Source organism: Trichosurus vulpecula, chromosome 7, assembly GCF_011100635.1.
Source record: "Trichosurus vulpecula isolate mTriVul1 chromosome 7, mTriVul1.pri, whole genome shotgun sequence".
NCBI classification, from domain to species: Eukaryota; Metazoa; Chordata; class Mammalia; order Diprotodontia; family Phalangeridae; genus Trichosurus; species Trichosurus vulpecula.
The window spans coordinates 96830240-96858099 of NC_050579.1; the positions used below are offsets into that span (position 1 = coordinate 96830240).

Sequence of the window (27860 nt, forward strand, 5' to 3'; positions counted from 1 at the left end):
AGGGGGGACCTCAGGGTAGGGAAGGTGAAAGGGAGAGAAAATGGACGTGAAAGTAAAATTAAATTAATTTTGTTTTTTAAAATCACAATGGTAGCCAAAACCATTAAAGAAAATGGGAACTATCACCATTTAAAAGAACATCTTAAAGCCCATCCAAACTGCTATTGGGAATTAATCACTTTTTGTATTTTGAACTGATGTTTTAAAAGGCTGTTTTCTCTGATTCTGAACTATGCCCCAAAACTTTTGATCTAGCAATGCTCCTACCACATCTCCACTCCAAAGACAACAAAGAAAGAGAAAAGGGCACACAAAGAGAAAATATGCACACAAATCTTTATGTCCTAAAATGTAAATATTTTTTATATAGTGGCAAAGAACTGAAAATTGATGGGAATCCTATCAAATAAGGAATGACTGAATAAGCTATGGTGTATGGATGCTATGGAATACTATTGTGCTATAAGAAATGATGAACAGGATGGTTCTAGAGAAGCCCAGGAAGACATCTGTGATCAGATGCAAAGTGAAATAAGCAGAACCAGTAGAACAGTTTATACAATAACAATATTGTAAAAGTAAACAACTATGAAAGACTTATGACATCTGATCAACACAATGACCAACTACAATTCCAGAGGATTCACTATGAAACATGCTACATATAGAAGTAACGGACTCAGAGTACAAATTGTGGCTTTTTTTTTCTGTACATGGCCAATGAGGGAATTTATTTTGCTTGAACATACATATTTATAACAAGGGTTTTATCTTGTTTTCTCAAATGAAAAAGAAGTAGAGGAGAAAGTAAAAGAATGCAATAAAATAAAACTGAATTTTAATTAACATTTTTTAAAGAATTAAAAAAAAGACCTTTTTCTTCATTATACTTCAAATGGAAATTTTTCTGATATGAATACAGGTGTATGCACTTAACTGGTAAAAATTTCATCTCATTCCTATTTAAGAGAACTAATTCAAATGTATGTATATCCTTTCTCCCATCCCATTTAGCCAAACAAAATAACTTTAAGTTCACAAAAAAAAGTTCTTCCAAGCAATTCAAATTACACTTTATAGCTTATCAATGAAGAGTATGTTTTAGAGCAGGGCTTCTTAAACTTTTCGACTTGCAATCCCTTTGCACGATTTGACAGCATTCATTGGCATTGTGGCCTGAGGGCATGAGCAGGGCAAAGTGTGCATGCTTTGTGTTAGGAAACAAGACTGTAGTGAAGTCATCCAATGCGACACGGACAAGTACTGCCAAAAACACCTCAGATTCACTCTGCATTTGATTTTTAATTAACTTTTGGTCACTGTACCTTCAGAAACCTTTTACTGTTGCCAAATTTTTCATGACTCCATATGGGGTCACAACCCACAGTTTAAAAAGCGCTGTTTTAGAGGAGTAATAAAAGGTGAATATTTAGGTTCCAATGAGCAAATTATGAAACCAATTAAGAAATGCTTTCAATCATTTATTCAGCAGACATTCAGAAATTTCCATGGAATCTTTTGATTATTAGAATATATATACATACATATTATATAGCACATATACATATATATACACTAGCTAGCATATATATATAAAATATATAATCGTATTATATATACATTATACATACTAGCATACATTATATATAATATATACATAATTTCCTGCTCTAAAAGATAAACAGGGCAGCATCAGAAAAAGGAGGTTTAACTAATAGTTACTAAGTCACTTTTCTTTGAGCAAGAAATGAAACACTACAACTCACCATGCCCATTTGCAAATATTTTTGTACATTATAGTAATATTTTTGAACTACTGTAGTCATTCTTCTCCAACACCCCAAAAATATCAGTTGTATCCTAGAGCAATGTATTTTATCATCAAATAAAATAATGTAGTTCTTTTGTTACAGTTCACTCTGCCATAATAAAGTGAAAATGTGATGTAAGTCTAACAATCTAAACATTTTATTATACCAGGAATACCCCTAAAACTTCCTACTATAGTTGATTAAACACACACACACACACACACACACACACACAACTAAGGACAAATCTGAATTCCAAATTTTCTTGTTGCCCACTCTGTGTTTAGCATACTTAATATTGGAGGAGAGGAAGAAAAACAAAAACAGAAAGCATGAAATGACACAGAAATGGCCTAAATAATACAAGGCTAACTTTTAGTAAGTTATATAAATATGAATGAAATAGATCACAAAATTGGCCTTATCATGATAAAATAAAGGAATTGGGATTATTTTTACCCAGAAAACAGACAATGAAGGAGATTCACCAAAAGTAATGTAAAATACTCAAAGTCTACAAAGTCCTATTTTGCAATAACGGTTATAAGGGATGATTTATAGTAGTGCATGACTGCTTTCAAGATAACACTTGAAAAGTTTAGGAGGTTAAGGCAAAACAAAAATGATTCTATCAATACTTGTTATGAATCAGACACCAATACATTTAACCAAACCCTTCTTGTACCTACTCATTTTCAACTTTTTGACCACAGTGGTATATATCTGATATTTGTATAGTATATTGCAGATGACATAGCATGTCATAAACATGTTTTTATCTAAACATCACAATGTTGTGAAGTACCTAGGTCAGGTGTTGTTATCACCTTTCACTATTTGATAGATTAGGAAAGATTTAGGAAATGAAAATGAATTACTAAAATCTATACAGCTAATAAAGAGAAGAGTTAAGACTCTAATCCATGTCTTCTGACTGTAGGTCCAAAGATCTTTTCATTATACCTCACTGCAAATCCACCATTCTAAAGGAAAAAGCAATAAATTTTAATCAAGAGATTTAGGTTTCAAACATGTCTCTGATACTCACATACCTTTGAACAGGTCAATCTGTTTGTGCCTCAGTTTTCTTATCTATAAAATGGGAGATTTGATCAAGACAGTCAATAAGATGCCTTCTAGTATAAAAATACCATCAGGCTATCCTATACTCCAGCACTTTTGACTGGTTCTAAAATTCTCTTTCAAGAAGTACTTTACACTTAAAAAAAGTATCTTAAAATTTGGTGAGCAAGTCTGTGTTTGACCTATTAACAATAAGAAGAAAATGAAGAGCTAAGACATAGCACTTTAAGGTTTGCGAAGGTTTTACATTTATTTCGTCATCTGATCTTCCAACACTTTAAGTGCTTTTATTGTCCCTATTTAAGACGAGGAAACTGAAGCATCAGGGAGAAGTTAAGAAGTTAAGTGATCACAGAGCTAGGCAGTGTCTGAGAGGATTTGAACTATCCTAGCTATTCCCCAAAGTGCAAATTATATATATTCATACAATGCTTTAGGGCTTACAAAGTGCTATCGTTCCATTATCTTAGAAACTTCAACCATGGCTCATTTCAGAATTTTCCTACAGAGTTTCCAAGCACACAAAGAAATAAATTCAACAGAGAATGTCAGTCAGTTTTTCTCCCTCTATGCTAACAGAACTGGCACTTAAACTAAAGTAGTTTGGATGTAGGCTAGACACAGATAAAATTGTGACAAGAGATTTTCTTAAATACTGATCAAGAGAGATTATGAAACTACTGGTAGTTTTAAAAATAATACATACTTTCATAATACAATCAAAGAGTAATCTAGACTGAAAGCAAAAAGGTGAACACCTCTATCATGCAAACCCTAGGACCCACATACTAAATGAACTCCCTTCCCCAATGCAGCCTCTTCCTCTGACTGGAGGGGCTACTCCTAGAACCTTCATTTAAGAAGAGCATCCAGGCCAGCTATGTCTCATTCTTTCCTCCAGGCTGCACTTGAGATTTCCTCTACCACGCCCCACTCTGGGTACCTTTTCCTTTTCCCTCTTATTAGAAGATAATTCTATGAGCAAAGTTAATAGCAGGAGAAATTTTTCCAGTCCGTCAATGTTATATAATGCTGATTGGAGAGAGCAAGAGCCAAGAAGAGAGAGATGCTTTGATTATCTAGCTGGAACCTTCAGCAAATTTATTAAATTTCAGGCTGACTGCCAAAAATTGAGACTTCTTCAATTACATATTTTCATTCCAGGGGGTGAAACTCAATATTTCATTGCAACTTTCTATTTCTGGGACACAGAAAATTGGAAAGGTAACAACCTAAACCATAAAACAAATGCAAACAAGGATTTAATTTTTCATATTGAATCTAGGTAAGTCAGTAACTGCTAAAATCTCATGAACACATTTTAAGAAGAATAAAAGTATAATTTCTGAGCTGTATAGCTTAAAAAATTGATAGAAATTCTAGTCACAAAATGATATTTTTATATGCTATCAAAACTAACTAAATATATATGGCTTCCCTAAACTGATACATATAATTGCTTGTAAAACCATTGATTTCCTAGTGAGTTGGCAATCACCATGTCATTAGTTATTAAAGACATAAGCAAGGCAATGCCAGTATCTCCCTCCCTTGGTTAATTTTATTCTTTAAAGGTTTATATTTCTCTTTTAGCTTTTCCATCAGTATATATATTGGATACAGTACAGATGGACAAGGAATTAGGTCCAGGGTTAAAAAGAAAGGGACCAGCCTAGATTGCTCTCAAGAAATTGCAAATCTCCTTTAATGACATCAAGATTCTTATGAAAGCAAGGTCCATTTTTAATACCATTTTTAATAATGGTATTGCTATATGGCAGTGAAACATGGGGAATACAGCAGTCTCCAAAAATTAAAAAATAATATGATGCAACAATGGAGAAGCACAGAGTAAATATAAGCAGGCTTAAACTATAATTAATGAGGAACTCTCAAGAAGGACAGGAATAAAAGATATCCAGGAATTATATGATAAAAGATGGGCTAGTCCCATGGCAAAGGGTGAGGATGCAGAAAACCAGGGTGCTCTACTGATACCCTCACAATGGTCAGGAGAGATTAAACAAAGCCTCCTAGACATTGGGTAATCCTTCTATGGTAAACAACACAGAATCACAGACTTTGAGAGCTGAAATGGATGTCAGTACCCATCTAGTCTGAAACATAAACAAAAGGCATATCCACTGTAATATATCTGAGAAATGGTCATCTAACTTCTTAAAGATCTCCAAGGAAGAGGAAGCTACCATATCTTAAGGCAGTCCATCACATTTTTGCACAGCTCTGTGAGGAAGTTTTTCACCAGATACTAAGCCTAAATTTGCTTCTTTGTAACTTCTATCCACTGCTCCTGGTTCAGCTCTTTGAAGCCAAAGAACAAATCTCGTCTCTCTCTCCACATGATAGTTCTTTAAATACTTGAAGATATCTATCATATTGCCTGAGTTTAATCTTCTCCTGGTTCAACGTGCCCAGTTCTTTCAACAGATCTTCACATGACAAGGACTCAAGGCCCTTTACCACATCCAGTATTCCCTCCTAGGAACATTTTCCAACTTCTCTTTCTCAAACTGTGGTACCCAAATCTGAACACAATACTCAAGATGAAATCTGAGAAAGGCAGACTACAGTGACACTATCACCTCTCTAATCCTGGAAGCCATGACTCTCTTAATACTAAAATAAGACTAGAAAAAGAACAAATTAAAAATCTTCAATTAAACAACAAAATAGAAATCCTGGAAATCAAAGAAGAGATTAATAAAATTTAAGAAAAAAACCATCAGACTAATACGTAAAACTAGAATCTGGTTTTAAGAAAAAACAAACAATAAATAAATCATTGGTTAATTTGATTTTAAAAAAAGAAAATCTAATTATCTATATTAAAAATGAAAAAAGGTTAATACATCACCAATGAAGACAAAACTAAAAAAATTACTAAGAACTATTTTGCCCAAGTATATGCCAATAAAACCAACAATCTAAGTGAAATGGATGAATATTTACAAAAAATAAGTTGCCCAGATTAAAAAAAAAGAAATAGAATACTTAAATAACCCTTTCTTAGAAAAAGAAACTGAACAAGCCATAAATGAGTTCCCTCATTTAATTTTCCTCATAAATAAGGGGAGGCAGGAAATCCAAGACCAAACAGATTTATAAGTAAATTCTACCAAACACTGAAGGAACAATTAATTCCAATACTATACAAACTACTTGAAGAAATGTTAAGGGAAGAGTCCTACCAAATTCCATTTTTTTTTGACATAAATATGGTTTTGATACCTAAATCAGGGAGAGGGAAAAACAGAGAAAGAAAACCATATACCAATTTCACTAATGAATACTGATGCAAAAAATTTTAAAGGAAATCCTAGCAAGGAGATTACAGCAAAGCATCACAAGGATCATATACCATGATCAGGCTGGATCTATATCACAGGAATACAGGGCTGGTTCAGTATTAGGAAAACTAAAAGTATAACTGACCATATTGACAAAAAAAAAAAAAACAATAAAAATCATATGATTATTTCAACAGATAAAGAAAAAGCTTCTGACAAGACAACACCCATTCCTGTTAAGAAACATTAGAAAGCACAAAAGTAAATGGAGCTTTCCTTAAAATGCTAAGTAATATCTGTGGTGTGTAGATGTTCAGGGAAGATTAGTGCCTCTGGTATGAGAGCTGCCAAGCCATTTTCAGGTCTGCTTTCCATCTTCAGTGTCCATACGATTCACCCAACTCTCATTTGTGGCTCCAAGAAGCTGTTGCATGTGCAGCGGCCACACTCCAGTAAACCACTTCAGCTGACGAGCTAAACCAGGATGAGGGAATCCATCAGTGAGCTAGAGAGGTGTCTACCCCAAGCATGTGAAGACTTCCCCCAGCAGAATGGGAGGTTGAAAACAATTTCTTCCAATGACCATGAAGGCAGATGAAGCAGGCGCCGTGGGGCATGCAGAGTTTGGTTAGACAACAAAGATACCAAGGTCATCCTTTGCATCCTGAGCCATCACCAGTCATCGTGACTTCTATCTTGCCACCGGACTTCAATGACTCTGGAAGAGAAAGTGAGGCTGACAATTTCATAGAACTCTGCCTCACTTAAATCCAATTTATGCACAAGTCAAAAGACATCAGCAAACCATTTTACAATTTTTACCTACCTCAAAGTCCTTTGGAAATAGGTAAATGATTAAGCAGCAGGTACATGTACACTGTGAGCTGTAGTCACAACCCTGCACACAGGCGGCCCATTCCATAGGGTCATCTTCTCATTGGGACTGAAGTAGCAGTGGGATTCAGCAGCCAGTGAGGTACCTTAACAGTCTTTCTTAAGGACCGTGCTACTAGCAGTAAGGAAGGGAGAGGTGCCCTAAAAATTGTCTGCTTCACCTAACGTAACCCTGGCCTGCTTATCGCAGCAGGTGGAGATTCTATTTTGTGGTTGAAACAAAAAAAATGTACAAAAATTTTGGGAAAGATGATTCCACTCACCATGGAATGTACATGAAATGTGTGCATGCTTATGGACAACAAGAAATCCAGTAGACCTGAAAGACAAACAGCTCTTGTTGTGAGAGAACTCAGTAGGTATCACATCCAAATAGCAGCCCCGAGTGAAACAAAGCTGGCAAATGAAGGCCAGCTTACAGAAGTCAGAGTTGGATACACGTTGTTCTACGGTGACCACAGTCATAGGGATTGAGGTGAAACTGACACTGATTTCAGAGTCAAAACTAATCTACAGAAACAAAGCCAATGCAACCAATATCAAGACAGAAGCAGAAAACTGGAAAAGAATTTTTACAACTGGTTTCTCTGCTAAAGGCCTCACTTCTAAAATAGATAAAGAACTGAGTCAAATTTCTAAGAATACAAGTCATTCTCCAATTGATAAATGGTCAAAGGATATGAACAGGTAGTTATCAGGTATAAGCTATCTACAGTCATACGAGAAAATGCTCTAAATCATTATTGATTAGAGAAATGCCAATCAAAACAACTCTGAGGTGCCACATCCCTCCTGTCAGATTGGCCAACATGACAAAACAGGAAAATTATAAATACTGGAGAAGATGTGGGAAAATTGGAACACTAATGCACTGTTGGTGGAGTTGTGAATTGATTCAACCATTCTGGAGAGCAATTTGGAACTATGCCCAAAGGGCAATCAAACTGTGCATATCCTTTGATCCAGCTAGGTCTGTATCCTAAGGAGATCATACAAATCAGAAAAGGACCCACGTGTACAAAAATACTTATTGCAGCTCTTTTTGTGGTGACAAAGAATTGGAAATTGAGGGAATGCCCATCAGTTGGGGAATGGCTGAACAAGTTGTGACATATGAATGTAATGGAATACTATTGTGCTATAAGAAATGATGAGCAGGCACACTTCAGAAAAACCTGCAAAGACTTGAATGAACTGATGCTGAGTAAAGTGAGCAGAACCAGGAGAACCTTGTATACAGTGACTGCCACAATCTGCAATGACTAACTTTGATAGACTTATCTCTTCTTAGCAATACAAGGATCCAAAATAACTGCAAAGGAGTCATGATGGAAAATGCTGTCCACATCCAGAAAAAGAACTATGGAGTATGAATGCAGATTGAAGCATATTATTTGCTCTCTTTTTTCTTCTTTTTTTGTTTGTTTCTTCTTTCTTTTGGTTTCTCCCATTGATTCTATTTCTTCTTTACAACATGACTAATGTGAAAATAGTTTCGATATGAATGTATATGTAGAGCCTGCATCAAATTATGTACCGTCTTGGGGTGATGGGAGGGGAGAGATGGGGAGAAAATGTGGAACTCAAAATCTTATGGAAGTAAATGTTGAAAACTAAAAATAAATAAATGTTTTAAAAAATAATAATCTAGTCAACAAGTTTGCATGCCTCCCAAAGGAGTGAATGACAGGCTCATGACAATGCAATTGCCACATTCAGCAAAGTGCCACACCACCATCATCAGTGCACACGCTCCTGCTATAATGAACCTTGATGAGGTCAAAGAGGAATTTTATAAAGACCTGAAGAACCTCATCACGAATGTGCCAAAAGAGGACGAGCTTATAATTCTGAGTGACTTTTAACACTAAAATAGGTACAAAATATCAGACACAGCAGTGAGTCCTTGGGCAGAATGGAGTTGGAAACAGAAACAGTAATGGTCACTTAATACTGAAGACTTGGGCATCTCATGAATTTCTCATCATCAACATTGTCTTCCATTTACTAAAACATAATAAAACTTTGTAGATGCGCCCTCACAGCAAACATCAACATTGAATAGCTATCATTGTAAGGAAAAAAGACAAAGAGGATGTGAGAATGATGAAGACAATATGTGGCCCAGAGTGCTAGACAGATCATAGGCTTATCCTCTCCAAGCTAAACATTCATATTCAACAAAAACAGCAGCCCCAGGGAAAAATCACTACCAGAATACTTACAGATTACAGATACAGATTAGAGCACTTCTCCACGCATGAACAGTTCATTGCTAATGTGGAGGGAAAGTTGAGCCGATACATGGCTGGCAACAGTGGAGTAGAAAAGGAGTAGGCAGCTTTCAGAGATCACTACAATTATTCATCTGGGCCAGAACTCTTGTAAACATCCAACTGGTTTGATAAAAATGATGGGGAAATTCAGAAGCTGCTAAATGAAAAACAAGAACTCCACAGGGTTTACCGGTAGGATACTTCATCCATCTCTAAGAAGGCAGCATTTAACTCCATGAAAAGTAAAGTACAAGCAAAGCTAACAAAGATGCAAGATTCTTGGCTTAGTAAGGAAGAAGATGAAATTCAGCTTTATGCTGAGAGTAACAATCCAAAGTGCTTTCATGACACCCTGAAGGCTATTTATAGGTCAAGACCTATGGTGTATCACAACTACTTGGTGCTGATGGAGCCACAATGATTCATGATAAGGACATGATCCTGGACAGATGGGCTGAACATTTCCATAGTGTGGTCAACAGACCATCATCAACCAGTGCTGAAGCCTCTGACCATATACCTTAGGTTGAAGTCTCCAGCCAAACTTACAATGAAAAAGAGGCTTTGAATGCCTTTAGGCTCCTTTTGTGTGGCAAGGTACCTGGTATGGATTCTATTCCAGTTGAGATTTAACAACACAGGGGGTTCACTGCTCATACAAAAACTGACTGAAATCTTCTAGATTATATGGCAAGAAGAGATTATCCCCTAGGAATTCAAGCCTCCATTGTCCATCTCTATAAAGGAAAAGGAAATAGACTATCCTGTAACTAAGAGAGACATTCTTGCCAAAGTCCTCCTTAATAGGCTGTTCCTTCATCCAGAAAATGGTCATCTACCTGAGAGCCAGTATGGCTTCAGAAAAGGCTGAGGAATAGTCAACATGTTGTTTGCTGACCCAATACCTCCAGGAGAAATGCCAGGAGCAGAACAGAGGTCTGTACACAATATCTTTTGATCTAAGGATTTTGATAGAATCAGTAGTGAAGGCTTGTCAAAGATCATGGTGAAATTTGGTTGCCTGGAGAAGTTCATCAGTATTACATGCCAGTTGCACAAGAATACTCTTACAAAAATTCTGGATAATGGACAATGCTCTCACACTTCCCCAGTCACCAACGGAGTGAAGCAAGGGTGTGTGCTTGCTCCCATGCTTTTTAGCATGATGTTTTCAGCCACGTTGTAAGATTCCTTCAATGAGGACAAAAATGGCATCAAGGTCAGCTACTGCACTGATGGTAAACTATTTAACTTGAAAAGGCTTTAAGCCAAGACCAAAGTGGAGGGAGAGATGGTGCATGATATTTTGTTTAACAGATGATTGTACACTCAGTGCAGCCTCTGAGGCTGAGACGCAACAGAGTCATTTGTGCTAATTTTGACCTGACAATTAACACCAAGAAAACAGAGATTCTCCACCAGCCAGTACCATACTACTGATACATGGAATCACTGGCTACAACAAATGGAGAGATTTTGAATGCTGTGTATAAGTTCACTTACCTTGCCAGTATACTTTCCAGGGATATACACATAGATGAGGTTGATACACACATTGCCAGAGCTAGCTCAATGTTTGGGAGGCTCCAAAGCAAAGTGTGGAAGAGAATACATTTTAGGCTGCCTACCAAACTGAAGGTCTATGGAGCCATTGTGCTGACTTCATTGTTGTATGCCTTTGAAACCTGGACAGTCTACCAGTGCCATGCCAGGAAAAGGAATTACTTACATTTGAATTGTCCTGGGAAGATTCTGAAGATCTCAAACTGAATGGCCAAGCATGCAAACTCTACTGCAGAGAGTGCTACTCCAACGGGGCTAGCCCCATTGTTCAAATGCCAAACAAATGTTTGTCTAAAAGACTATTTTACAGAGAACTCACACAAAGCAAGTACTCACATGGAGGCCAGAAGAAGTGATACAAGGACACCCTCAAGATCTCTCTGAAGAATTTTGGAAATGATTGTGAGACATGGGAGATACTGTCATAGGACCACCCAGCATGCATCCTTTGACACTCTATGAGCAAAGCAGAATTGCAGAAGCTCAAAAGAAACATGAGATACACAAATTTAGAAACATCTCCATCCCAAATGTTCACATGGACTATTTCTACCCAACCTGTGGTAGAGACTTTCAAGCCCATAATGGTCTGATTAGCCACAGTTGGACACACTGAACCTTGATCCCAACATAGTGATGTCATTTTGGTCCTCTTCAAGCAGGAAGGACAACGACCAACCAAATAGTATCTATCTAAAACTAAAAGTAAATGCTATCTGTAATGGAAATAAACTAGAAGTCTTCCCAATAAGTTCAGGGGTAAAGCAAGGATGTACATTAACACTATTATTATTCAACGCGGCACTAGAAATGCTAGCTTTAGCAATAAGACAATAAAAAGAAACTGAAGGAATAAGAACAGGCAATGACAAAACAAATTATCACTTTTTGCAGATGATATGATGGCATATTAAAAAACCCTCAAAATTCAACTAAAAACTAGCCAAAACAATGAACAATTTTAGTTAAATGGCAGTATACAAAATAAACCCACATAAAATCACTGGCATTCCCATATACTACCAACAAAACTCAGTGGGAAGAGACAGAAGGAGAAATACAATTTAAAATAAATGCTAACAGTATAAAATACTTGAGAGTCTACCTGCAAGGATAAACCCAGGAACTATATAAGCATGATCACAAAACACTTCTACACAAGACAAATCCAAACAAGTAGATAATAAATATTAACTGCTCATTGGCAGACCAAGACAATATAATAAAAAATGACAATTCTACCTAAATTAATTTACTTATTCAGTGCCATAGCAATCAAACTACAAAATAATTATTTTATAGAGCTAGAAAAAATAACATTTTATCCCAAAGGACAAAAAGTTAAGAAAATCAAGGGAATTGATTAAAAAAAAAGAAAGCAAAGGAAGGCAGCCTAGCAGTACCAGATTACATAAAAAATTACAAAGCAGTAGTTATCAAAACAATCTGGTACTAGATAAGAAACAAGGTAATTGACCAGTGAAATAGATAAGTCCACAATATAAAGAACTAAATTAACCAAAGTAATCTAGTATTTGATAAACTCAAACATTCAAGCTTTTAAGGCAAGAACTCACTATTCCATAAGAACTGCTCAAAAAACTGGAAAGCAGTTTGGCAGAAACTAGGCATAAATCAACATCTCACACTGTATGTACCCATTCAGACATAAAAAGTGATATCATAAGCAAATTATGGAAGCATGGAAAAAAATTACCTGTCATATTTTTAGATAAGGAAAGAATTCATGACCAAACAAGAGACAGAACCATAGGAAGTAAAATGGATCATTTTGATGACATAAAATTAAGAAGGTTTTGCACAAACACAAACAACATAGCTAAAATTAGGAGGAAAGCAGAATTTACAGTGTTTCTCTGTCTCAGACACTTGACACTTACTACCTGTGTGACCTTGGGCAAGTCACTTAACCCCAACTACCTTGCCTTCCCCCCTCCAAAAAAAAACAGTCATATAAAAAAATGCTCTAAATCACTACTGATTACAGAATTGCAAATTAAAACAACTCTGAGGTACCATTGCACATCTGTGAGATTGTATAACATAACAGAAGAGGAAAATGATAAATGCTGGAGGAGCTGTGGAAAAATAGGGACATAAATACACTGACGGAGCTATGAATTGGCACCACCATTCTGGGGAACAATTTGGAAATATGCCCAAAAAAAGGTTACAAAATTGTGCATACCCTTTGACCCAGCAATACCACTACTAAGTCTGTATTCCAAAGGTATGAAGAATAAGTAAAAGAACCCATATGTTCAGAAATATTTGTAGCAGCGATTTTTATGGTGGCAAAGAAGTTGGGAACTGAGGGGATAGCTATCAACTGGGAAATGGTTGAATGAGTTGTGACATATGATTGTGTTAGAATACTGTTGTTCTGTAAGAAATGATAAAGGGAAAAATGAAAAAAAAAAAAAGAAATGATAAAGGGGATGGTTTCAGAAAAACCTGGGAACTGATACAAAGTGAAGTGAGCAGAACCAGGATAACATTAGAGAAAGTAACAGCAATATTGTAACAATAATCAATTGTGAAAGACTTAGCTACTCTGATCAGCTACTCTGATCCATGACAATTCTAAAGGACTTAGGATAAAAAATGCTATCTACCTCCAGGGAAAGAACTGATGAACTCTGAATTCAGACTGAAGCACATTTTTCACTTTCTTTATTTTTCTTCCTTTCCCCCCCGGGAACATGGCTTATATGGAAATATGTTTTTTATGACTTCACATATATGATGGGTATCATATTGTTTGCATTCTCAGTGGGTGAGGGGCTGGAAGGAAGGGTGAGAGGATCTCAAAATTTTGAAAAATGAGTGGTAAAAAAACTAAAAAATTATAAACTCCTAAAAGACTTAACTACTTTAATCAATACAATGATCCCTGACAATTCCAAAGGACTCCTGATCAAAAATGCTATTCACCTCCAGAGAGAGAGCTGATGAACTCCAAGTACAGACTGAAACATTTTCCATTTTATTTTTCTTGCCTCTTTTCCGCTCATAACATGGCTAATATGGAAATATGTTTTGCGTAAATTCATATAAATTTCCTGCCTTCTCAACGGGTGGCATATAGAGGAATAGAGATAGAATTTGAAACTGAAAATTTTTTAAAAATTAAAAATGAAATACAAGTCAGTACTGGCAATGTACTAAAACATACTTACAACAGTCAATGTGTCTTTCCATTGAAATTTTGATTTTCTGAGATTGTGGTGTTTAATGACTTGCACCCACAAAGTATTAATGTAGGCCTGTACAACATATGGCCCACGGGTCACATAGCTTTGGCTGCACTATTCCAAGAAGACAAAAGATTTATTTTCTTTCATGTGACTGACATCCAATTATTTGAAAATAGTTTCCCCTAAGTCTTCTCTACCCTTAGTTCCCTCAGCTGTTCTTAATAATAGATTCTTCAACGTCCTAAGAGCCGGACAGTTAGGGAGAAGTGAACAAAGGAAAAGTTAATAACTTATACAAAGACCAGTAAAAACTGAAGGTCAACTGGTGCCTAAAAGAAGCAACTCAATATATCACCTTAAATATTAGAAAATCCAGGCACATTAGTACAGTATAAGAAAAACACTCAACATAGAATCAGCTTACTGCTTTAGTCAGTTAACAAACATTTATTACCACTTACTATGATAACCTAGATGGTGAGCCTTTGGTGACCGACAGGATAGTGGTGCCCCCAACATTAATAAGAAAATCAGAAAAGTGGGAAGAACTGGGATAATGACAATCGGTTCAGTTTTTGGACTTCTTGTGTTTTGAGACGTCTACAGGACATAAAGTTTGAGATGTACACTAAAGCAGGTCAAAAGAGAGGATAGGGCTGCTAAGTATATCTGAGAATCATCTGCATAAAGAGTATAACTAAACCTCTGGGAGTTGATAAGAGGTAGGAGATGAGAGCTCACCATGCAAAATATAGAGACAGAAGAAGAAACAGAACAGACCCTTGAGGGAAATCCATGGTTAAAGGGCATGACCTGGAAGATCCAGCAAAGGAGGCTGAGGAGCAGGAAGAAAACTCGGAGAGAGTAGTATCATGAAAAGTCTAGTCAAGAAGACTATTAGATTTGGCAGTTACTGAGGCAGCTATATGATGCGATGGATAAAGCACTGAGCCTGAAGTAAGGAAGACCTGAGTTGTAATCCAGCTTCAGAGACTTCCTAGCTGTGTGACCCTGGGCAAGTCACTTAACTCTGTTTGCCTCAGTTTCCTCAACTATAAAATGTGAATAATAAGAGCACCTCCCTCACAGGGTTGTTTTGAGGATCACATGAGAGAATATTTGTATAGGGCTTAGCACAGTGCCAGGCACACAGTAGGCACTATGTAAATGCCCTACCCTCCCCAATCAAGTTCACAGGAATAATTTCAGTAAATGTGTAGGTGGGAAGCTAGACTGCAGAGGGTTAAGGAGAAAATGAGAAATAAGGAAGTGGAGGCACCCATTGTAGGTCATCTTCTCAAGAAATTTAGCCACCAGAGACAAAACATATAGGAGGATATCTAGCAAGGAAGGACAGATGATAGTTTTTTGAGGATAGGAAATACATGGGCACGTTTGTAAGCAGAAGGGAACAACCAGTACACAAGGAGAGACTGATGATTGGGAAGTGGTAGGTAACAATCTGCTAGATTGTGATCCAGCATTCCACACCAATAGGATAGAATAGGATCACTTGAGCACGTAGAAGGATGAGCTTTGGCAAAGAGAAGGCTAATCTCTTCATGTGAGGCAGGGCTGAAGAAGAAGACAGGAGCAGAAGGGATCTCAATGATGTGACATAAGTAAGGGGAAAGAAGGGAGAGCTCTCAAAGAATAGCCTCAATTTTTTCAGTGAAATATTTGACAAGGTTCTCAGATTAAAGATTAGGGGAAAGGGGACCTTTGGAAGGTTTAAAGAGTGATGAAAAGCTTTGGAAAAATCATGATTAGTAGGATAGTGAAATGATTAGGAAGGTGTATAGGGATTGCCTTGCTGCAGTTATGTGGTGAACTAAGCACCATTTCATAATTTTCTCCAGTTTCCTTCAACATCATATGAGCAGGAGCAAAGGCAGTAGATGGCAGGAGTAATCCAAGATTGAGGTTTGGCAGAGTAATATTTTCAATAACGGGAAAGGACACAAGAGAAAACAACAGTATTTCAACTGACTCTCCAAGTATAGTCAACGATAGACTGTGAAAGAAATGAAGAGCAGAGAGATCAGAAGTCGTGATGAATCAATCAGTCATTCTGGATAAAGAACAGGGTTTGAGATTACAAGGTAAAGGTAGAGATACTAGATTATGATCACATAAAGGAATTTCAGAGTTCTTAAATACCAAAATGGAATACTTATAGGTGATTACAAGATCAAAGATATGATTTCTCTGCATAACTGTGGTAGAGCGAAGGAGTAGGTCATAGGAAAAAAAATAAGCTGAAGAACTGCAAGGTTAGGGTGATTCAGGGAGTACTGACATATGTGTTAAAGTCCCCTCTATGAGAAAAAGACTTCACCAGGCATTGAACTGATTGAAGGAGAAAGGAAAGTATCTTGGAAGTCAATAGAAAAGAGCCACTAAAATTTTGAATGGGTGAAAAATATTAGCTTTTTCTAAAGTGCTTCAGTTACCCTTCAAAGATTAGAGACAAAGGAAAATGATCCATGCTACAAAAATACTCTTTGTATTTCTACTTGTACTCTATACCTTATAAAACATATAGATTCAGAAAAACCTGGGGCGGTATGTATAAATTAAAACAGAATGATGCAAGTAGAACCAACAGTATTATTAATATAATGACCATTTATATATCAGACTGAAGAAGCATCGCTTTCATTTCTTGGTGAAGAAGTGATGGACTATAGGTACAGATTGAGACACACTTCCAGACACAATTACTACAATACAAATTTGTTTTACATCATTATATTTTTGTTACAGGGAAGGACTGTGTGTGTGTGTGTGTGTGTGTGTGTGTGTGTGTGTGTGGAGAGAGAGGGGGTTCATTACAGGAATAGTAAGGAGTACTGAGTGTGAAGCAAAAAAGGGGGGGAGGGAGAAAAGAACACCAATGAAGTATTTTGAATATAATAAGAGGAGATCTGAGGGAAGTTTAGAGGGGCACACAAACCAGCAGAGGAATACTGGTACTACCACATTAAATTTAAAGTATATAATTTAAAAGGATTGAGCTGTATGAAATAAATTTACAATTTCATGTGTAATTCCCACTTATTGCCTTCTTTGTAAAAAGAAATGTTTGGAGTGGCTGATGATTTTCTAGTTCAAAATAAAATTTTCTTTAAATCAATAGCCTATCTGCCTTATTACTTACGTTAATCAGGGTCTAACCTTAAGTCAATGATGCCACTGACTCACCTTGATTCTCACTCCCACAGTGGTTTCTCAGAAACATGATAAACCAATTTTATTACGTTTTCTGAACTTAGATATTTATTTATGAAATCAAGGCTTTTGCCTTCCACAATAAATTAGTTAATTCTACCCCAAGTCGAAGAAATGACAAACAGGCACGTAAACTGTCTCTAGAGGAAAATATCATGTTAATCAACAAAGAAAAATACCATTTTTTGTTAAGTAATTATCTACCTTATTAGAAAACACTAAGTCCCTGCAATGATGAAAAGGTAAAGAATAGAAGGAAAAGGATTAAAGAATCTTAGTTAAAAGAGACTTTAAGTCATTTATTCTGAATATCCACTCAATGCAATAATACCATCTACCACATCCCTGACAGATTTAGCCTGTTTTAATACTTCCAATGAATCAGTGCTGAATTATTTTTAGGGATGAATATAAAAGGATAGTGGTGGGGCATACTTGTGTACTCATGAAAGAGCTAGACAAGAATACTCAACCTCACTAAAACTTTTCCAGTTGGAATCTAGAAAAACCAATGGTGCTGGAAAACCATTTATTTATAATAGACCCAGTAAAGGAAAGTCACCACATTCTCTCAATCAAAGGTGTCTGGTCTCAAGTCAAGAAAGGCTCACTTCTACCATATAAAATTTCTGAATATTTTTAAAAACGAAAAAATGAAACTACTCACCTCACTGTTATGGCCTCTCAAGTTGAAGTTTATTCTCTGAGGAGTATTTCTATCCCTCCTACAGTGGCTTGAAGTGAACGTCACCCCGACGACTCCTCGACCGTTGCCGGTAGCCAGCCATCCTTCTTCATAATACCGCCGCCTGCACACTGGCTTCTCCTTCTCACTCTTGGGAACTCTACCCTTCCAGGAGAGGCATAGAATGTTTGAATCGCTGCAAAGGACAGGCCCATGTTCCACCGCTGCATACATGCTTTTTTATTAATATTTTTACAAAAAAATTAATGTTTAGTGCAGAAAAATTTAAACCAATTTCTCTTTTGTTGGTTTGATTTGCTCTTTTTTTCTCCTTTAAATCATAAATACTGACCTGGCACACATCATAGGGTCAGTGTTATATAAATATCCACCAAATGCATAGTGAAAAATTCCTCTATAAAAGATGATGGCAGTCTGCTAAGAAAAAGTAACACTTAAAAAAAACTTCAGGTTCATTTTTATTTTCGAGTCCTTAGAGTGAGGGTTCACTTATCCTTTGGAGAAACAGCATGATTAAGAAGTGGTGATCAAGAAACAGGTGCGTCTTCTTTTTGCTCAACTTGTTTATCTTTATACAGCCTGAGATTCCAGTTTACAGATTCCAGAGACAAAGGGTTGCAAATGTGTAGATTTCAAGTAACTTAAGGCTTTAAGAATTCCTCTAGTTGGATTTTCTCTTCAGGAGTTCAAATGCAGAAATTGAATATACATAATCATCTTTTTTTCTGAGCCACCCTCTGGCATGTTTTCTGAACTAGACGAATTTCTGCTGCTAAAGCTGAAAAAGATTGCATAAAGGGAAAAAAAGGCACACAAACCGTGCAAAACAGACCAGAGCTTGTGCAGGTAGGTGCACACCAGTCCAAATTTGGGAAAGAAAGGGCGTTTCCTTCTCCCTTTAGAACCAGGAAACCCACTGAATTCTATGGCTTTTGTAATTCAAAGCCAGTCCCGCATTCATGGCAGGTCTTTGCTTCCACCTGGAACTTAACATACCCTGAACTGTTTATCACGTTTTTTCGCCTGCTTTCTCACTTCTTGCTGCCATAGAGGCACAAAAAAAGAAAAACCCTCTTTCATTTAGCAGAATCAGAAATGCTCTAAAGCTTTTAATGCAGTAAAAAGCATTTGCCTTGAGTGAATCATAAGTCCTCTCTTTTAAAACAGGGCTACACTTCAGTTTTGATTCTTCCCCCACTTCCACTCCCACTTTGAACTCCCCCAGTTATTTTTCCCCTATTCTGCTACAAAGATCACATGTTTTTTTCCATCCTGGTGTAAAAACAAGTCCCAGAATTAAGCACATAAGTAATCTCCCACTCATCTGCAAGTCTTCTAGGATTCAAGAGAGGAAAATAATTACTTAAAACAAAAGCACACACACAAAAATCAGATTTCCTTTTTTCCACTGTTGCCCTGATGATGTCTCATAGCTTGTCCGATGAATTCTTTCAGCTCAAATTCAGAGAGGGTGCTCCAAATGCCACACTTGTAGTCCAGTAAAAAGGAAACTTACTGTTTGGTTTCTCTTCATCTCTGCTTTTTTAATTATTGGTTTAGATTACAATTTTAAGATATTTATCCTATAGATGCAGGAAGAGAAAGGGGAAATAAATTATATTTTCACAAATACTTAACAAAAAGGAAAAAAAGCAAACAAATCAGTTCAATGTCCAAACTTGTTCCATCACTTCTGAATTTACTTTCTTCCAGTCATAACCACAAAGTAATGGTCAATAGTCAGTCCAGGATACAAAAAAGAGTTCAATTTATTGAACCCACTGAAAAAACAAAGTGCCAAGGACAGCACATGATCATACTGGTACTAAAATACAGATTTCCCCCCCCTCAACCCTGTCACCTTCTCATTTAGCACATTCTTTTAAATGTAGAGGTATTTTGGGGACTTGATCTGTGCAGGACTTTTTTTTTCCTTTTTTTGCAAATTTTCTTCACCCATGAAGACCATATGGAAAGTTGACCTTTAGTAATATGTTTTTCTCCCTGGACTCCTGAGCCCAGTGTTGCCAAGTTGCCTCATCTGATTCTTAAATTTATTTTCATCAGCTGTAAAACTTTTGAGAGTGGGCCAAAGTGAGTGCATATGTTACTGTAAATGTGTGCGTATGTATATGTCCTTATGTATATATATATGTCTAGCTGTACGTAGTATTAAATATACATACGCGCACACAAACACAGACACACACACTTCCTCAGCCTGCCACTTGAAGGTGCCTCTGCTTTTCCAGTCAGTTGCCATGAAGAGTTAAGTCATTGAAGGATCCATACTAGTCACCACGGCTTTCAGTCCCAGGCCTTCCAAATCTGCAAAAAGAAAATACAAACCAAAAGGTTATAGTTTCTTAAAATACTGAAAAATAGAAACTGTAACTACATGTTAGTAATAACAAAATTAGTCCTACACTTATACCTACTTACGTAGTTAATAAAGAGCTAATCAATTAATGGGTAACAATCAAATAGGTTAAAAGGAAGTGAGCAGGAGACAGATTAGACATTACACTAAGAGCAAAAAGTCAGTCTTTTATCAAAATTTGCCAATAGCTGGCTGGATCTGAATTAAATTATTTCCCCATTACATTTTTCTTGATTCTAAATCCTAAATATTATTCCTCTCTCTCTGGAATTCCACTTTCAAATTTTGCTCGCTCTCAAACCCAAATTGTTTAGCAAGCACATCTATGGTTCTAGGCACAAATCTACACTGTCTATTCAGGGATTTCAATCCCTATCGTATGAAGGAAAGTTTATGAATGATTTTTCTGAGTTACCTTCACTCAGGTGAGTCATTTCGGGTTTGTGGATTAAAAAAAAAAACTTAAAGTATACATATATCAAAATTGTAAATAAAATTCTCTCAAAGAGTATGTGCATATAGAAAAGAAGAAAACCTATAAAACTAAAATTCACTCCACTCTCCTATAGTGCTAAAGCCACCAGACAACACATACGATTGATTTTGTTAAGAATTTATGGCAAGATAGGCAAGGGGATAGGGTGGCAGGAGAGGATAAGGGAGGGACTCTAAGAGAGGTGGGCAGGCTAAGGAATAGGAGGGCAAGGTAACAGATAGAAGTAAAGCAGAGGAGTAAGGAGGGTTAGGGTAGATAGGGAAAGAAGGCTAGTGAGGAAAAATAGGAAGGAGGAAAATACACAAGTAACTACTGTAGCTTAAAACGTGAACAGGACAAATTTACCCACAAAACAGGAATGGATAGCAGATTAAGAATCTGAATTCAACAATATGCTGCTTTCAGAGAACATTATAAAAATGAGAGATACACACAGCGTATCCTAGTTAGTGGTGCGATTCAGCTAGCTTGCACTGGTTCAGTAGAACCGGTACCTAGTTTTGGGTTGAATTCGACAAACCAGTTGGGGGCAGGAGGGGGGTGGCCAGTGTCTCAGCTGGGTTGGTTGTTAATTCATTTGAATCCCACCACGGGATACACAGGAAGATAAAATACAGTGCAGGAATAGATTTTAGTATGTAACGAAACTAAGGATAGTATTTGTGATCTCAAAGTTAAAGTTAAAATAGATTTAATCAAAAGTGAAAAAGAGAAACTATACTGTGTCAGCAATATTATTCAATAGTGTTTTAGACCACTTAGAATACCTAGAGTTTATAAAATACCTGAGCATATAACTGCCAAAATAGACACAGAAACTATATGAACATAAACATAAAACATTTTCTAAAAATAAACTCAGATCTAAATAACTGAAGTAATATTTATTGTTCATGGGTAGGTAAAGCTATTTTTAAATGGCTTTTTAATTTTTAAGAAGACAGTTTTACCTAACTAATCTATTTATTCAATGTCCTCTCAATTAAATTGCTAAAAAATTATTTTACTGAGTTAGAAAAAATTATAACGGTTCATTTGGAAGAACAAAAGATCAGGAATTTCAAACAAACCGGGGGGAAAAGATGTAAAGGAAGTAGATTCAATAGTATCATATCTTAAACTATATTATAAGGTAAGAGCACTGTTGAAGTGTAAAAAGGACAATTTCAATCATTTTAAATTAAAATTTTCTTGTATAGATAAAACCTATGTAGCCAAGAATAGAAGGAATGTAGAAAATTGGTGGGGGCGGGAGAGGGGAGGGAACTTTCATAGACTATCTCTCAGGATGTGACAGGGTTGGAATATTGCTGTGGTATAGGAAATGATCAGCTGGTTGATTTAGCAAAACATGGAAAGACTTGGACTTTCGAAGGAAGATGCTTCCACCTTCAGAGAAACAGATGATAAGAGGAAATAAGCATAGTACGGTCTTACATATATGCATATGAGCATGTGTGTGTATGTTTATAGAAATATGTATATGTGTTTGTGTGTGTGTGTGTGTGTGTGTGTGTGTGTGTGTATCCAGGCTTAACTGTAGCCTTCTATAAGGTAGTGGGGAGGTGGAGGGAGGGAGAAAAAAATAAAGTAAAAAGTGCAGAGCACAGAACAAAAAGGAAACCAACAAGGAAGCAAAGAAAAGCTGGGCAGCTTTGAAAACAGTGTGTAGTATTTATTATATTAGGTTTTCTTGAAACGGAAATTTATTGCTTTATATTGCATCCTCCCTTGTGGTCTCCTGTATACATGGCAATGTTTTTTTTTTTCTTTTCTCATTTTGTATTTAAGTGTGAAATTTACAAATTAACAACAAAAAAAAGTTATGGCAAGAGAAGTTAGAAATACATTTTTCAAGATGTGCCAATCCTCATTTAATAGCTACCACCCAACCAAACAGTTTAATATAACTTAAAATAGTACCATAGTTAAAGCATAAAGTTTCCAAGCCAAAATTAGTCCAACTACACAAAAACAACTGAAGAGAAGGGTTTGATTTTGTTCTTTAAGTTCTGATAACTAGGAATGGATTTTGCATGTTTTTATAGAAAACACTGACATGCAAATAAACACACTGGCACAATTGAGTCACATCCTAGGTATGACAAAGTACATAGCAACAGCAAACAAAGCTATTCTAACTAGGAAGAGCCTGACTTTAAAACTTCCACTAACGCCCTGAGTTATGTGGGTCAATTCACTTCCATTCTTTGTACTTCATTTTCCTCATTAAATTAGATATTTGTAAAGCACTTAGCATGGCGCCCTAGCATGTAGTAGGCACTATATAAATGTTTATTTCCTTCCCTTGTTAATCTATACAATGAGGACAACAGCTCCTTAACCTTTCTCTTAGAAATGAAAATACATGCAACTAAATACTCATGAAAATATTTTTGAAGATGAAAAAGGAACTGTTTCAGGTAGACTCTTTCATAAAAAGAAAAATATGGTTTTTTGTACTGGTCCTGTGATTGTTCTTGTACAGAAGACCAGTTAAGGAAACTTCTTCAACAAATGTGAACTAGCCCGTGCTCCACAACATAAGAGCCTTAGAGAATTGCCTAGACACTTGCTTGGCTTTACAAAGCCAGTGTATCAGTAGCAGGACTTGAACCCAAGTCTGTCTCTGAGGCCAGCTCTCTATCCACTCTGCCATACTGCCTCTCCTCAAGAAAGAACAAAAACAAAAACCACTCTGAAAGTAGCAAATTCCTTGTTACAATTTTTTGGATGCCTTCTTATCATGCATTCATACTCAGTGTCATTTTACATTGAGAATAAAGGTGCTAACCTCTACATTCTGGCCTCACCCCATTTCTCAACATTATTTCTTCTTTTTAGACCACTCGTTTGTGACACATAAACTGATGAATAAATGTTGATGAATTAAAGAACCTACAATAGGTATAAGATGCATCAATTATGAAGCTAAGAAACTTCCCACCAACTACAACTCACATCTTCCAAGAGAATTAGAAATAGACATAGGCAAGATACGTTTAACACTGAGAACAAAAGGAGGATAAATATTTGAAATTTCTTTGAATAAATATATATTTTAATGCCTGAAAAATCTGCTTTCAGTATCATGCATTTTCACATGTCAAATCAGATACATTTCAGTAAAAGTTTAAAGCCATTCAAGGACAGTAAATCACATAGGGTTCAATTTTCAAATACAAGAAATGTTTGCAACCTTAACTACAAGCACAAACACACATGGGCATGCGCACACACACACACACTCTAAGAAGTCTAGTTTTAGGGGATGAAATGACACTGTAAATGGGAAAAGAAAATAACTGCCAATCAGATCAAGCCAAACATAAATTTTTTTTTAGTTTATGTCATGTGCAAGGCACTATATTAGATGCTGCAAGATATGGGATCACTGGCATAGAACAACATCTTACACCATATACCAAAAAAAAAGTCAAAAATGGGTACACAATTTAGATATAAAGGCTGATAATATAAATAAACTGGGAGAGCAAGGAATAGTTTACCTGTCAGATTTATGGAGAAAGGAAGAATTTATGACCAAACAAGAAATAAAGAATATTATGAAAGGCAAAATGGATAATTTTAATTACATTTAATTGAAAAGTTTTTACACAAATAAGGCCAATGCAACCAATATTAAGAGAGAAGCAGAAAACTGGAAAAGAATTTTTACAACTGGTTCCTCCGATAAGGGTCTCATTTCTAAAGTAGATAGAGAACTGAGTCAAATTTCTAAGAATACAAGTCATTCTCCAATTGATAAATGGTCAAAGGATATGAACAGGTAGTTATCAGGTATAAGCTATCTACAGTCATACGAGAAAATGCTCTAAATCATTATTGATTAGAGAAATGCCAATCAAAACAACTCTGAGGTGCCACATCCCTCCTGTCAGATTGGCCAACATGACAAAACAGGAAAATTATAAATACTGGAGAAGATGTGGGAAAATTGGAACACTAATGCACTGTTGGTGGAGTTGTGAATTGATCCAACCATTCTGGAGAGCAATTTGGAACTATGCCCAAAGGGCAATCAAACTGTGCATATCCTTTGATCCAGCTAGGTCTGTATCCTAAAGAGATCATACAAATCAGAAAAGGACCCACGTGTACAAAAATACTTATTGCAGCTCTTTTTGTGGTGACAAAGAACTGGAAATTGAGGGAATGCCCATCAGTTGGGGAATGGCTGAACAAGTTGTGACATATGAATGTAATGGAATACTATTGTGCTATAAGAAATGATGAGCAGGCACACTTCAGAAAAACCTGCGAAGACTTGAATGAACTGATGCTGAGTAAAGTGAGCAGAACCAGGAGAACCTTGTACACAGTGACTGCCACAATCTGCAATGACTAACTTTGATAGACTTATCTCTTCTTAGCAATACAAGGATCCAAGACAACTGCAAAGGAGTCATGATGGAAAATGCTGTCCACATCCAGAAAAAGAACTATGGAGTATGAATGCAGATTGAAGCATATTATTTGCTCTCTTTTTTCTTCTTTTTTTGTTTGTTTCTTCTTTCTTTTGGTTTCTCCCATTGATTCTATTTCTTCTTTACAACATGACTAATGTGAAAATAGTTTCAATATGAATGTATATGTAGATGTTATATCAAATTATGTACCGTCTTATGGTGAGGGCAGGGGAGAGACTGGGAGAAAATTTGAAACTCAAAATCTTTTGAAACTGAATGTTGAAAACTAAAAAAAAATAAATTTAAAAAAAAATTTTTTTAAGATATGGGATTACCTTCCATTCAATTCAATTTTCTATGGCCTAATATTTCAAATTGATGACTATTTCTAGTTAAATAATTGCTTCCTATCAGCACAGTTGTTTTCAAAAAAAAAATAACTTGGGGAGCAATATAAAAATCCAAATTAATTAAACATTTAAAAAGTTTGGTTACAGAAAATATATAATCACAGTTTTAACATAACTTCCTATTATTTAATACTTGAGAAAACATATTCAAATAAATATCATTAAGAAAATTTTACAAGCAAATTGCAATAGGCCCTACTTAATATTAAGGTCCTTACATAGAATGCCCAAAGGTTCCTGTACAGTCTATACACTATAAATTACATATAAAATATAATTAAAATCATCTTATCAGAATCTGTGTTTTGTCAGTCAAAATGACACAAGTATCAAAAGTGTCTAATTTCAGTTCTCAAACTTGGAATTTCTGTCTTATAACAGATCTAATTAATACTATTATCTCTAAACAATTTCTCTATACAGTCTGAGATTTCAAAATTGTCCAGGGATGTGGATTGTTGGGGATAAAGTAGATCTGGGCAAAAAGGAACAATCTGGAGATAAACTCAGGAAAGAAGCAAAAATCAGAGGAGTGTCTTTAAAAGAATATTCTAGAAGCCTTAAGATAAAAAATTCTGAGTATTTAAAAAATTAAACTGAATTAGCCTGGCTAGGAGTTTAAATTATATTCACACTGCATTTTACTCAAGAAGGAACAACACTGAATTAACATTATCAAATATAAGTAAAAGATATTATTACTACAAACCCGTTTCTCTTGCTGACAATTCACTATGTATTCACAAACATAAACACGTTTTGAACTACTGATATTTCTTTCGGCTAAAGTAACTATAATGACCTTGCTACTAATTAAAAGTAATCTCTTTTAAAGAAATTTCTGACAATCCACAAATATCTACAGATCCCAGGTAGTTCCATCTGATGGTTACTAAACAGCTCCAATTACCAGTTAAAGGCTAGTTCTAATTCCCCTTTGGAGGGTCTCACATCAGACATAAAACCTTTACCTGAATTAGTCAGTAGAGATATTTGCATATCCTGCCAGCACAAAAAATTGACAACTCTTACAAGTCTAATGCTGAGATCTAATAATGATACCATATACTTAAATGACAGGCAGTGTGATAAAGTATACGGAGCTGTCATCTGAATCAAGGAGATCTAGGTTCAAGTCCCACTTCTGTCACATACTGGCTCAAAAATCCTAGCCAAGTCACTTACTTAACCCCTGCATACCCTAGGCAGCTCTCTAAGACTGTACATTTCAGAGGAAGAGTCACTCTGACATGATTAAAGGGAATTTCCTCAATGACACTTCCCTTAATCAATGAAATCACAGGCCTAGTCATATTATATACTAAAACAGTAACATGACCTAGAAACCTCAGAGAGCTACCTTAAAAACTAATTCTTATCCTGAGAGTCACTAGCCTCTACTTGTTCCAATCTAATTTTTAAGGTAGTATTTTCTTCAGTGGTCTTTTGGACCTCCTTTTCCATTTGGCTAATTCTGCCTTTCAAGGCATTCTTCTCCTCATTGGCTTTTTGGAGCTCTTTTGACATTTGAGTTAGTCTATTTTTTAAGGTGTTGTTTTCTTCAGTATTTTGGGGGGTCTCCTTTAGCAAGTCATTGACTTGTTTTTCATGGTTTTCTTGCATCCTTCTCATTTCTCTTCCCAATTTTTTCCTCTACTTCTCTAACTTGCTTTTCCAAATCCTTTTTGAGCTCTTCCATGGCCTGAGACCAGTTCATGTTTTTCTTGGAGGCTTTTGATGTAGGCTCTTTGACTTTGCTGACTTCTTCAGGCTGTATGTTTTGGTCTTCTTTGTCACCAAGAAAAATTCCAAAGTCTGAGACTGAATCTGAGTGCATTTTCGCTGCCTGGCCATGTTCCCAGCCAACTAACTTGACCCTTGAGTTTCTCATCAGGGTATGACTGCTTGTAGAGTAAAGAGTACTTTGTTCCAAGCTTGAGGGGATGCGCTGTTGTTTTCAGAGCTATTTTTATACCACCAGCTCTGCCACACCAGCACTCCCCCTTCCCCAAAAACCACCAACCTGGACCTGACTCAGATCTTAAGCAGGCTCT

The 27860-nt window shown here is 36.1% G+C and overlaps 1 protein-coding gene across 1 annotated transcript in view; it reads right to left on the bottom strand.

The window, feature by feature from the left end:
• TULP4 (TUB like protein 4) overlaps positions 1 to 19695 on the bottom strand; it is a 205579-nt gene extending 185884 nt beyond the window's left edge. Inside the window, exon 1 of the mRNA XM_036766111.1 lies at positions 18052 to 19695. Coding sequence (XP_036622006.1) covers positions 18052 to 18303 — 252 coding nt within the window. The 5' untranslated portion in view covers positions 18304 to 19695. The remainder of the gene's footprint in view (positions 1 to 18051) is intronic.
• Positions 19696 to 27860: the final 8165 nt, after the last annotated feature.